We start from the raw sequence: 13,179 nt of genomic DNA, 5'->3' as shown, positions 1-13,179 counted from the left end.
AAAGAAACTGGACAATACAGCTATTGATTTTAAGTATATTTTTAGTCGTTGGTGACATGTAGATATGAAAAGGAAATATTTTCAGAATCAGCTAAACTCAGTGTTGAATATTTAGATAGCTTCACTCTGAGCAGTAATATATAGTATATCTTTTCTCCATCTTCAACATATGTATCAGGCAAAAAGAGTACTTTAAAAGGAAGGAAAATCACCTTGTTATACTTAAAAACAGGGTGTTTGGTCTGTAGGCTGAGAAGAAGCAGAGACTTTGAAAGTCACATTTGAAGGTTTTTAAACAAAACTTTTATGGAAAGAAGTTCCCCCAACAAAGGCGTGTTTACTTGGAAGGTCTGATTCAGTGGTACCATGAAGCTCCTGTGTGGTAGTTGGTGAAAGAGTAAAAGGTGAGGTTTCCAAAAACCTATAACCAGGATGAGATAATGGGCGGCAATAATTAGTCAAAGGCTGTTCTTGGGTGTCGTTAACCTTATGGTGAAATTTTATCTTGAAATAGGATAAATAGATCCGCGCCCTTCTGTATGTTTGATATAATGCAGAAGTGTAACTTCTGATGCTCTGTTGGGTTTCGCTAGCTGTTTAGTAGACACAAGGTGACAGAAATCAATAGGAGCACTTCTTTAATTATGGAAACTGTAATAATAAACTTAACGTGCTAGTCTTGTATGTAGGGTGTGTGTGAATAGAATAGACTAGTAAACATATATCCTTTCTAGAAAAGAGTGTTCTCAACTTTGAGATGCCTTTATTAAATATATGAGATCTGGAACATTAGAAAAACCCATCAGGTCCATCTGCTTAATTATTTGTGCTCTGCAGAGATGAGAGGAGAAATTGGTAATTTTTGGTGATGTTGTCTTATTCCTAGGTGACGTATGGCTCTTTTGACTATACTTCACTGCTCTATCTCTCGGACTACACTGAAGATTTTGGTGGTGGACGGTTTGTGTTTATGGACACAGGTTCCAACAAGACGATAGAGCCTCGTGCAGGTAAGAGTCTTGGTTTGGCTGCTTTGAGACCAGCCAAACTGTGCCATTTATTAACTGGGTGGACTGGCAGATGTAGTGGGACTTTGTTTTGTGTCAGTAGTAACTGTGGAATAACGTAGCATTTTGTCTTTAGATTGATTACATAGAAAGTAAAGATTAAAAAAGGTTAAAATGGGGCCACAGTTTGAAATATCTGGAGTTAAGCCACACAAAGTGACTTCCTTGAAAGCTGTAGGGTTTAGAACTGCAATCCAGTTATGACAGCTTAGCAGGTCCCTACGTCTCAAGAGCAAAGATAACTGTGTGACTGCAGCAAATCCCAAATAAAGCGACTTACTTTAGACTGTCTAGCCGGAAACTCCTTTGCTGTTCAAGTTGGGCCTTAATACCCTGTAACGGTAGTGGGCTGGGTGTGAAGATGATTGATTACCACAGCCCTGCCAACCTGCAGTAACATGATGAACCACAGTAACTTGGTTATAAGTCCACACCTGCTTTCAGTGGATCTGACAGGGATGAGCATTCTGATGGCTGTCAGTTATACTTTAAAAAAAAATAATAAATCCTTTCCTTACGGCTGGTTTAAGATTTTTCTAATGTGGATCATTTTAAACTGGAATTATTTTGGGGCAATATGCTTAGGAAGAAAGAGCTCAGCTTCAACTCATCTGTCTGGCAGGTGAGTACTGAGCTTACAGCAGTGTAACCTTTTGTAATGCAAGACCAGTCACGCTTCCGCAGGAAAAAAATAATCAAGGACAACTTTGTATTCCTACTGTGTTCCATCTCTTCCAAGAGAGAAAGATGGAAATGTACTCATTTAAAGACAGGATCAGTAATTGTCTGCTGACAGGCGTAACCCCAAGCAGAACTGCCTTTGGAGTACTGCTGCCTGCAAATGGGAGATGAGTGTGGAGTTTTTAGACTTACGGATCATAGCGATCCACTCACCAGCATTGATAAGCTCTGAGATTATCCGCATTCTGGGTTTGGTATCAAGAATTTTGTGCTTGATTATTTTTGGCTTTTGTGGTTGGAAATAAACCCTAAACTGAAAGTATCATCTTTAGCAAAATGCTGCCAACAGTATTTTGAAAGGGACCACACTAAACAATTTCCTTTCCAGGTGCAATTCTAAGATTAATATGTTTTTATAGCTGTAGAAATCATCGTTGAATTCTACGTGGCTGGGAGGACAGTTGTCTCCTTGCACACTACGGGGGCACTCGGTCCAATTGCTGTATTCAGTGTGCCCCTGACTTAATTTTGAAAAGTCTGCAACTGTGAAATTGCTTACGTTCAGCCCCATCCGATTAATTTTCAGGCTCTGCTGCAAGGTATTTGCTCTTTGTCGTTCTTGGGGAGGAAGGGGGTGCAGATAAAGTACAGAAAAACTTTTACCAGCACCTGCTTTTGGCCCTTCCCTTTCACGGGTGGTTGCAGTGACAGTGAGCGTGCCACAGAGCTGGCTCAACACACCTTCTAAACCAACCATGCAAAGCTTGTACGGAATGGCCTGTTTTGAAAGATCAGATGTGCTACATGTACACAACAGAAAACTTAAGTTTAATGCAAGTTACACCTTCATAACACACTCCTCTGTCTAAACACAGTTCTCGGGGATCCCATGGTTGTGTCAGTACGTGCGGTGCGATCTGAATAACTGCTGATGTCCTGGGAGACAAGGAGAAAAGCCTTAGAGGGGAAGCACAACATAAAGGCTGTTTTCCTCTGGCTGATAAAATGCAGCTTGTGAACAAGGGAATGACTCCAGGGTGTTTTCTGTTGCTGGTACAAGTTGATATATTTTTCATGTACAGAATGTTCCTTTGCAGTGTTGTTTTCTTCGTGGTGTGGGGTTTTTTTATGCTTCTTCTGAACCCTTGTGCTTCACTTGTCACTCCAGCCCACTTTTAAAACCATGCATTGATAAGCTTTTCTCCTTTTCATGTAGGAGATTCAGGCTTTTTTTGAGATGACTGTTGTAATTGCTGGTTCAGTTTTAGTGCATGACAGCTAACTTAGCTTCTCCATATTGCTAATGCCATTTCATTTCCAAAACCTGGCACTTCTTTGTTGTCTCAAAGTTAGTCTGCATTTTGGGAACCTGGTACCGTGTGCCAAAATGAGCATGTTCCTTTTTCTGTAAGCAGTAATTTGTTAAAGGGTCAGGCTTTACAGTAGGGAACAGAAAGGCATTGTTACTGATGCAGCAGAGCAGAAAAGCAGTAATTTGAAATACAAAAAAAAAAAAGACAATTAAAAAGAAAACATTGGGATTTCCTAGGTTTGGGAGTGCTGCGTAGGCAAGTCCCGCTGCTGCTTCAAATGCTTCCATAGCACTTAGTGCTTAAGGATCAGTCTTAACCAGACAGTTGGGGACAGGGAAAACTATTTTGTTAGAAGTGGAGCCTAATTTTAAAACGCATCACTTCTCTAAAATGTATCTCTGGTGGATTGTGTAAAAAGTCTGCAAGTCCCAATTCTCACATATATGAGTGAAAATCTCAATATAATTTGTAGCATGGGCTATAAAATTGTCTAGTTCAATTATTAACAAATGCCTCTATCTTTAAGAAGGAATTAACCTAAAGGCTAAGAGAATTTTTTCTTTAGTGGACGTGAACAAGTCACCACTGTGGTGCCAATTCACATGTACAGACCTTTGTCTAATCCTCAACCAAATGTGGCATTAAGGAACACACTTTTCTTGTGTCCTGATGGGCTTCAGAAGTATCTGTGTGTCTTTTGAGTTAAGTCCGGACCTCTGTCTGCAGCAAGACACTCACTGTACCATGAGTAAGAGAATCCTTAATGCCAAGTAAAATACTACTTTGAAAAGAAAACTTTTTTTTTCTGGACAAAGAAACAGTTCTGAAGTTGTATCTGTTGCTTTTAAATGTCTAAGTGAATTTTATTTCCAAAAGTGTTATATTAGCATTTTCTTCTGTCCTTTACACCATGGGTAGCTCTGTTCAAGTGGCAAAATGTTTAGAATGAGGTCCTTCAAAACGAAACCCATGGCCCTTTCCACATAAAACTTACCTTTACCTGCCTGAGACCTTGTTTAATAACCTTCGATAGATATAGGGGGGTTAAGAATAAATGGCAGACATCAAGGCATTCCTTATTCAGTGATAAAATTGGTATGCTTTCTGCTGCTACTAAATTTGCCAGTATAAATTGTATTTAAAACGTCATAATTTTGGAGAGTCTTGTGTGAATTTGGGGACTGGCAATGTTAGATAGGTCACAGACTTCACTCACTTTTTGATACAGGGTAGATGAAACCCTGCAGCTGGAATGAAATCTCAGTACAAGTTTTGTGTTCCCTATTTGCATGTGCATTTTAAGGTCAGCTTTCCTGCACTTATTTTCAACTCACAAAGGTGTTTGTTCTCCATACAAGTTGTTTATTATATAAGGGTAGAAGGAAAGGTCACAATCACTTCTTCTGTCTGTCTGTGGTAGCAAATAATTTATGGTGCAAAATTAATTCTGTGCATTGGAGAGTGAAATGTGACTCTTCCTTGAATATCAAACTTTGCATATTTTCATAGCTGTCAGAAGTGTGTGATTCTGAAAGTGTAAAAATACTTGAGATGAAGGTATGAGCTATTTGGGAACTTGGGTTATCCTTCATTTAGAATGGAAAAAAGTCTATGCTCAAAGCCTGAGCCATTAGTTTTTCTGCTGGGGTAAGGAAAAGCATACATTTAAGAATGCACAAATAGCGCTCTCATAGTGCAGGACTGGGTTTCAGGGTGTCTGTGTGTACGTTCACGGAGATAAGTGTAGTTTTATTGCAGTGGTTAGATATCACATGCCTGTCAGATCCTGTAATCATGAGAATAATTGCAGTACTTTAAATGGTGGGAATTTGTCATATCTTTATTTTATTGTGGTCTTTAAAAAAAAAATCAGTTTGGAGGAACTGAATACTAAAGGGTGAGGGAGTGCAGGGGAGTGACACAAAGTGCAATGACATGAAAAGTAATACTTCCAGATTCAGAAGTCCTACAACACCATTAACACACGGTGTGAGAAATGTGTTTAAAGGCATATATTTAGTAATCCCTCTTGTATCATGGCACAGGGGATTTTTTTTTTCCCCACCTAGAGTATAGGTAGCCTGATTTTTCTCTACATCCGATCTGCGTCATCCAGATCCGGTCTAGATCGTGATAATTGAGCATTCCTAGGTTTAGTTTTGCTCCAGTCAGTAAAACTAGAGCACATCGTGATGTTAAATCAAACTGAAAGTTGAGAATGATTAAAAAAAAAAAAAAATCCACAGAAGGAGCTTTTGGTCCTAGAGAAAAATAAATGGAGCTGGCATTAGCAGCTGCAGTCATAATGAGCTATGTGAAGCTCGCAGGTTGTAGGAGAGCAATTCTTACTGATTTGCAACACTAATCACAAATTGTGTCTGGGACTGGGAAGATGATTGCAAAGAAAAGTGGTAGAAAAAGGAGGACTTGTTGCAATTGTGACAAAACCACGCAGAAAATAGCTCAATAGCTCCTCATTTCTTTGTAGAACTCTGAAGGTTTTCTTTTGCTTTGTGTTTTGTCTTCTGTGGAAAGACAACTGTCTTCCAGACTCTGGTTTTGTATTCCAGTGGTGCTTGATGGTAGGTTTATGACGGTGTTAAATGAAATAATCTTTTAACTGGGCCCATAAAGCAATGGGTACCTGGGAGGTGCAGGTCAGACCTGCATGTCACACGCTGCTTATATGAACTTCTTCATACAAAATACACCGTTTTGTTGAGGGCATCTGTTACTGAGGGCAGTAAGGGTGACTTTACACTGCCTGGACCGTTGAAGGGACTGAGGAGTGTCGGGGGAGCTAAACAGAGGTCTTGTGTTACAGTTCCACAGAGCATTGGCAATACTGAGAATTGGCCTCTAAGGCTTTTTTCCCTGGTGTAAAATACTTAGTTATAAATGAACACATGTAGCATGCACCTTATCTGTTTTTCATTGCTTGCTGCACAGGACTTTGTTTTATGTAGAGCTTATGCAAGCCAATATTTCACAAATTTGATTTGATACTGCTAGACAAATATGCAGCAAAGTTGAAGGCATAAAGAGGGAGCAGAGGAAAATCAGTTTCAGCCAGTTGCTTGATGAAATTCAGGCGATGTAACAGATAAAGTAAAACAAAATACCAAATTAACTGCTGGTTCAGCTGTGTTACGCTGTATAGTTCGGTAATGATGCTTCAGTTCCTGGTTCCTAAGCTTTGTGAGTGTTAACGTCACACACCGTAGGTGCTATCATGACATCTTCTTGTTTAAAGGCCACTTTTTGAATAAGCAATGAGCAGCAGAAGTTACCCTTGTGTTTATGCTTCAGTGACTTACTAAATGTAAGGATGAATTATTCCTCCATTGAAAGTCCAAAACCTAGGATTCTGGCACCTGTGTGATTTGACTCTATTAAATGTATCACACTTAGCAAGGCCAAGAAAAGTAAAATAGATGATCCAGAGGTGTTTCATGTGATTGGAATTGCAATGCTTTGTTCTTAAAGGCCTCTCTTGGTGACAACTTTTGGTAGGAGTCAGACTTGGAAACCTTCTGCAGGTGCGCAGAGTGCCCTGGTGTGGGAGAGCGGGGCCGGCAGTATCAGCTGGGGGAGGCTGAGAGCAGAGGGGAGACCTGGAAGGCAGAGCAGAGGTGATGTCCCTGCCTTCTCTTGGCTGCAGGGAGAAGAAATGGAGCCAAAAGGCCTCAGTGAGACTCTAACTGTGATTTGGGGAGAGACCTCTAAATACTTCGCTAGGTTGTCACACCTTTGAACATAATGTACAGAGCAGGAACTCCTTTTATTTTCAACAACCAACTGCGCTGATAGGAGAGAAGCAGGCAGGGATTCTGTTGAAGTCGTCTAAAAATGCTCATGTAATTTTAGTAGGAAATAATTAAGTTCACTTCTTTTCTTTTAGAAACTGTAATTTGGAACTTTTCAGTCCAGGTGCTTCTGAATTTAAAATAGCGGCAAGTACTTTTAAAAGGATTGATAACACTTCTACAAATGACAAGCTGGCTGGGGGAGAATTCGCTGTGTGCATCAGTGATTGTTATTTATAACAGCAAGTAATTTCTACGTCTAGTAAATAAATTTGGGACAAACTTGTAACTAGGCTTCATTAGATCCCCATTGCAGGCTTGGGGTGTTTTTAGGCCCCAGGCTTCTTTATGCTTCTGTGCTTGGCATACATGTAGCATAATTCTTCATCGAAGCTTGTGCCCTCTCTTCACCCCAGATGAGCGCCCTTGTCATTCCAGGTTACTTTTGTGGGGTTTAAGTAAGGACTTGCTTAAAGCTCTCCCCATTCAACGTTTACTTATAAGTAATTGAATAAGTATATATGTTAAATAAGTTTTATTGTGCAGTTATAGAAAATAGTATTATCCAGTTACTTGCCTAATGATATGGTGTTTTTTTCTTGGACACTTTACATTAGGATTAATTGCTAATTCAGCCTCAACAGATGACAAGGATGAGAACAGAAATGTATTTGTGCAGTTTCCCCAACAGTGCTTCTGTCTAGGTGTCACTCAGCAGATCAGATGCGGTTTTTCCTTCTTTACCGACCGACATTTGCAACTGATAAATGTTAAGCAGACAGTCAAAGCTGTCAGTGCATAAGATGAAAGATGCTGAATAGATCTGTAGTGACAAATAAACCATTCCTGCTTCCTTTTTAATCAGGCAGATGAGTTGCTTCATTTCCTTCTGAGCAGCAGCTCGGTCTTCCCAGTGCCCCCATCCAGCTGCCGTGGATGATGGGAGGTGAGACCTCTTATGGTCCCCCAGCCCTGCTTTGTGTCCCTTCCCTGTCCTGGCACCAGGCGGGGGCAGCCCCTGCCCTTCCCTGGTCTCCAGGCGCAGTTTAAGCAGACCAGGAAGGGCAGCAAGGGGACGGTTATTGTTCCCTTGCATGATTGAGTGTTGGTTGAGGCAATTAACACGTAACTTGCGGTTTCTCCTTGATGTTCTCATGACCCAAGATGTTTATGAGGAAACTTGGGAGCGAATTAAACTGGAAGGGCCAGAAGGATGCTGCCAAGAAAGCAGAAGGGGTAGTCTCATGTGAAGGATGGGAGTGTGAAGGGGCTTGGAATCCAGTGGCAAAACAGGCGAGCTGCAAGCACAAAGTGATTGCCAAAGATGATATTAATGTGAATGGCCTGTCCCATGAGTAATCAGAACAACTGAGGTTGGAGGGGACCTCTGGAGGTCATCTACTCCATGCCCCCTGCCCAGAAATCAAGCACAGGAGACATGAGGGTAGCAAAATATGCGTGTCTGAGACAGACCTGGGAAACGTCAGTATCTGAATGCTGCACTCGTATGTGCTAATGATATGACCCTGAGCAACCTGATAGAACTCAAAGTTGGATATAATTTAACAGTTGGCCTTGATTTGAGAAAGGTTGAAAGAGACCTTGGGATGTCATCTGGTCCAGTTCCCTAAGTTATGCAATTAATTTATAATATTAGAGGTGTAATAATCTTGTAGTATTTTTTTCTTACAAGCATTGTGGTATGTTAATATTTTGTATGGATCTCAAAATCCTTTCATATATTCCCTCCATTGTGTTATAATTTCATCTGGCATGCCTTGCTACTTTTTCTCTTGCCAGAATGAGGACAACAGAGGATATTTTTTTTTTTTTACAATACTTGTAATACACAATGTGTGTTAACTACAAAGTATTGCAATGGTGCTTACTAATTAATTTTCGCAGTAACCTTTTTAGAATAGGTCAGTACTAGCTTCATTTTGGAGACAAGGAAACAAATGGGAGAGTGGTTTTGTTGAAGTCACAATTATGTGTCAAGGGCATAGTTGTTATTGAAAGTTGTTCCCTTTGTATATTCCTCCCATGTATACTGGGGTTAGGTAGCAAATCGTAGGCAGCTTGTTTATGGAAGTGCAACTGGATGTTAAAATTCAACATGGATAAAATCTCCTGGGAGCAAACCTTATGGAAATACTGACGACTTACTGCGACGCACAGCTGAATGCATAATTCTCTCACCTGTATGCTGCTTCTTCCAGCGCTTATATTTTGTGAGTACACCTAAAAAGAATTCATTGCTAAAGGGGCAATTATGGATGTGATTAAAACCTAGGAAAGCAAAAGCAGGGAAAACCAAAAGCTCATGGTTAATACAGGGGTTTTGTTTGAGTAATTAAATGGGACATAATTGCTGCAAATTGAAGTATCCGTTGTTTTTGCTGCTTGTTAGAGTATTATTCCTGAAAATAATGGTGTTGCTTCATCTAAATTAGGATCATATGAAATTCATAGCAGTGGAGCTTGTGAGTGGCACTTGCATGTCTTCAGAAATAATGATTCCTATGGATCAGTGCAAAAACTGACTCTCAAAAAATCAGGACAATAAGTGGTTACCTCTAATAGGACTAAGGTCTTGCTCCCTGTGAGAGGAGTGAGACCTCTCCTGTTTTTCACATCACAAGCCTTTCTCAGCCTGACAGCGTTTAAGAGCTTGACTTGTGTCAGCGCCATGGAAGACCGGGCGCAGTTTGGATGGATGCTGTGGTGCTGAGCTTGTTAGCAGTTCTTGTCCTGAATCAGTGTGAGAGAGTGGTGTATTTAAATGAGTTTGCACCTGACTTCTCCACGTCATTACTTCTTTCATCCCCAATATAATTTATCCTTTGCTTACTCTTAAGTCTTAAAAACTTGTGTGGATGCTTAAGGGCTGCAGAAAGAAGGGACTGAGAAGCAGCTCCACCTGTGGCTGAAACTCATGGCTAATCTTCATACAGAAGCAGAGCTGGAGGTGTATCTGTGAACGGGGAAGGGGACCGACCGCATCACAGGAACACTTCCTGCAGTCTGCAAGGAACAGCAGCTCAGCAGCTGAGCTTTTATTGGACCAAACTCCATCTTGAAATGCACTTTCTAGCACTTAATGCTGCAAAGTAGAGCAAGCGTGGAAAGTAGAGAAAGCAAGCTGTCGATTGAGGTATTGTTGTCAAACAGAGATGAAAGGCAAGGATTGATTACTTCTGTTCCTGTAGAGATATGCAGGCAAGCTAATCACTTAGAAACAGGCTCCTGCAGCTCTGAGGTCACTGCAAATCTTTCCAATTCTTTGGTGTTTTGCTCTTCTAATAAGAAAGGTCAGAACAAGTGCATTTGTGTGGGAGGAACTTCCTCTAGTCCATTGTGGCACTCTTCCGTGGGGACTAGGCTGGAGTACAGCTCACGCCTCGATTACTAGGCAGCCTGATGGAAATCTTGAAGCCACTTGGGAACAACTATAAAGAAATGTTAAGTGTTTGTGGGCAGAAAAGAGGAAAGAGCATGGATAGAAGTACCCACAAAATGTATTTTTATCTAACATGGGGGCTGTATGTCCAAGTGTTAAAAGCACTAAATGCTCTGGTGTGCTGCAGTTAATTGCTGTGGTGTGCTCTGCCCGATGGACTTCTTGTGGAATGGAAGGTGGAGGTGAGGAGGAGATGATAAACAGTAGATGTGAGAAGGCAGGCTATGGTTCATTGTAACTTACGGATCTGAAACTCTTCCTTGAGGCAGAGGTACTGCTCAAAGCATCGTGGAACTAAAGAAGCAGTGGGGGTTTTAGCATCTTGCAGTGACTGGGGAAAATGAGTCAAATGTTCCCAATCAAGATGAAATACTCTTCAGACTATGGATTTATCTCAGTGGCAAAACTCAAATCCTTTGTGTTTTACCCTTGGCATCACTTCTAGCACCAGGACACCTCCATTCCAATTTTCATCCTTCAGAACGTAGCTCAGGCTGGCCTCTTTCCAAAAGCTTCGAAGCAGCAGCCTCAAATCAGGAGATGATGCCTTTGCTTTTTCTTCCTCTCTTAAAAATTCGTCCCTTGAGGACCAGGGATTAAACACTTTCTTTTTCTGGTTAGAAAATGTACTATAAAAATATATTGGGTGGTAGCTTGTGATGTCAAAAAAGCTTACACTTTTAACAGTAAGTGTTCATAAATCAAACTGAAATTATGTGCCAGGAGGTAGTAGTCAAGGTTTCCTTAGTGGAGCAGAAAAGCATGTTGGAAAAATCTGTGCAGGCAGGTCAGAGGAGGGGAGAAGAAAATGGAAAAGACTGATTTGAGGCTGTTGTTAAATAACAAAAGAAAAGGAGAAAGGAAATGGGATTAGAATTTTACACACTTTCTCCTGAGCCTTTGTCACTCAAAAATGTTTCATCAGGAGATGGTAAGTAACTCTTAAAAAAAAAAAAAAAAGTTTGCTTTAAAAAATTCAAATGTGATCTCACAGCTAAAACCAGACCTATATTGCATAGGACCCTACTAACTTGCTAATGTGGTTAACAGCTTGGAATTTTGAGGTTTAAAATCTTAACTCAAAATTGATCAAAACAACGGGCTAGAACAAGGACAGGTTATAACCTAGGAGTAGGTCGACAATTTCTTAAGGAACTTGCTTAGTCCTGACCTGCTTCCTTTCTTGTAGTGATTAACTTTTGAAGTGGTTTCCATGTACTGTGTATTGAAGCAAGATTATGAAGGGTCCAGTCTTGGTGTGCTTGAAAGTCCTACAAGTCATCCTATCTGGTAATGGTACAGCGGGATTTTAACTCGTGTCTTTCCCCAGGAGTCTCCAGATAATGATATGGCCAAATATTCCTTGAAGGTTTTGTCAGACGGGATGGGAGGTAACATTCTTTACCCTCTATTTTAGACATTTATACTATTAAAAAGAGTGTACCATGGGGAGAGTGTGCTTTTCCTTCAAAATTTTGCAGTGGAAGTTAGTTTAAAAGAAATTGTTTCCAAGTGAGGAAGAAGTATCTTCGAGTCACTGAGCAAGCCTGCAGTCAGTTTTCAGAGACCCCAATTGACACACATGGGACCAGATGCACAAGGAGCTATAAGATACCTTATATGTGAAGACATATTTATTAAAGAAAGAAATTAAAAGACATTCTGTATAGCCAAAAAAATCCCATTTAACTGGCTTAAACAATACACTGAAACTTCTCTAACTCTGAATTACTACTACTTCTAATAAGAGATCAAACAAAAATGCCTGAAAATCAGTTTAAGGCAAAGCTTTGGGTGAGTAAATAAGGGACCGATAATAAAGTACTTGAATGATGTTGAAATAAGATTTAAAAGAAAAAAAGAAAACCACAACAAAAACCCAACAAACACTCATGACAATGGGACTCTGTACGAAATCCTTGAGGGCAGCGCTGTTCATTGCAACACTCACAGGATAGGACACTGCCTTCATTTAGTCTTTCATCCAGGAAAGCGGCACACCAAGGTGTAAGTGAACTATGCATATGAATGAATCTACTTATATATATATAGCACTACCAATTACCGATGTGCAGCCACAGGCAGAGAAGAGTATGATATGACTTTTGCTTGGCAGTTATGAGAGACTATGTCAACTATAAGAGATTAAATGTGAACTGCAACTGAAGGTGCGAGGGACACAGAGGCTGCTCAGATGGACCTCAGAGATCAGGGGCTAAACTCAGCTCCATGAGGCCAGTCCAGTTTTGTTCAAATGCTCCCGTATGCAAGCAAAAGAACTTCTGGATCTTTTGGATCACTTTTAGAAGAGAAAACCAGCTACGTGTCTGGTGCCTCTTTCTGCAGCGGAGATCATGTAATACCTGGAATAGTTTATCTTGTTGTTGTGCAAATTTTAAGTAGGCACCTAAGTGTTTGATTTTGCCTGATTGTGAATGAGTCCCAGGCGGAGTTAGATTGTCAATAGGAGTTTCCTATGATAAGCTTTTTAACAAACTTTAATCTAATTTGAACAGGGAGAGGGAAGCCTGAGTAGGAAAACCATATGCTATTGGGCTAAACCAGCTGTGCATATGAGTATGACGGGCTTTCCCAGGAGAACTTGAGCAGTCCTACAGAGTTGCGTCAGTTCTGAGTTACTTGCTAAACGTCGAACTTCGACGTTCTCAGAAAATGTCAAAGCGTAGAGGGCTCCATTCTGCTGTTTCATCAAGTGGGATGCTAATGTACCTCCGCTGTCATCAAAGTAACTGCATTTCACCTTCATGCCACCTCAGGCCTGGAGAACCAGGTGGGGTGGTGGTCAATGCTTGGAGGGGATGAAGCACAGAAGCGAGCACTTGCATCTATAA

General features: G+C 40.7%; 1 protein-coding gene across 2 annotated transcripts in view; it reads left to right on the top strand.

Moving 5' to 3' along the window:
* OGFOD3 (2-oxoglutarate and iron dependent oxygenase domain containing 3) overlaps positions 1-13,179 on the top strand; it is a 45,036-nt gene that overhangs the window by 31,102 nt on the left and 755 nt on the right. For both annotated transcript variants that reach the window (XM_063352243.1, XM_063352242.1), the window contains one exon: positions 887-1,010. In XM_063352243.1, coding sequence (XP_063208313.1) covers positions 887-1,010 — 124 coding nt within the window. The remainder of the gene's footprint in view (positions 1-886; positions 1,011-13,179) is intronic.

This window comes from Chroicocephalus ridibundus, chromosome 14 (assembly GCF_963924245.1).
Source record: "Chroicocephalus ridibundus chromosome 14, bChrRid1.1, whole genome shotgun sequence".
In the NCBI taxonomy this organism is placed as follows: Eukaryota; Metazoa; Chordata; class Aves; order Charadriiformes; family Laridae; genus Chroicocephalus; species Chroicocephalus ridibundus.
Note: the sequence above shows the minus strand (reverse complement) of the source record. Positions and strands in the feature narration are given on the sequence as shown.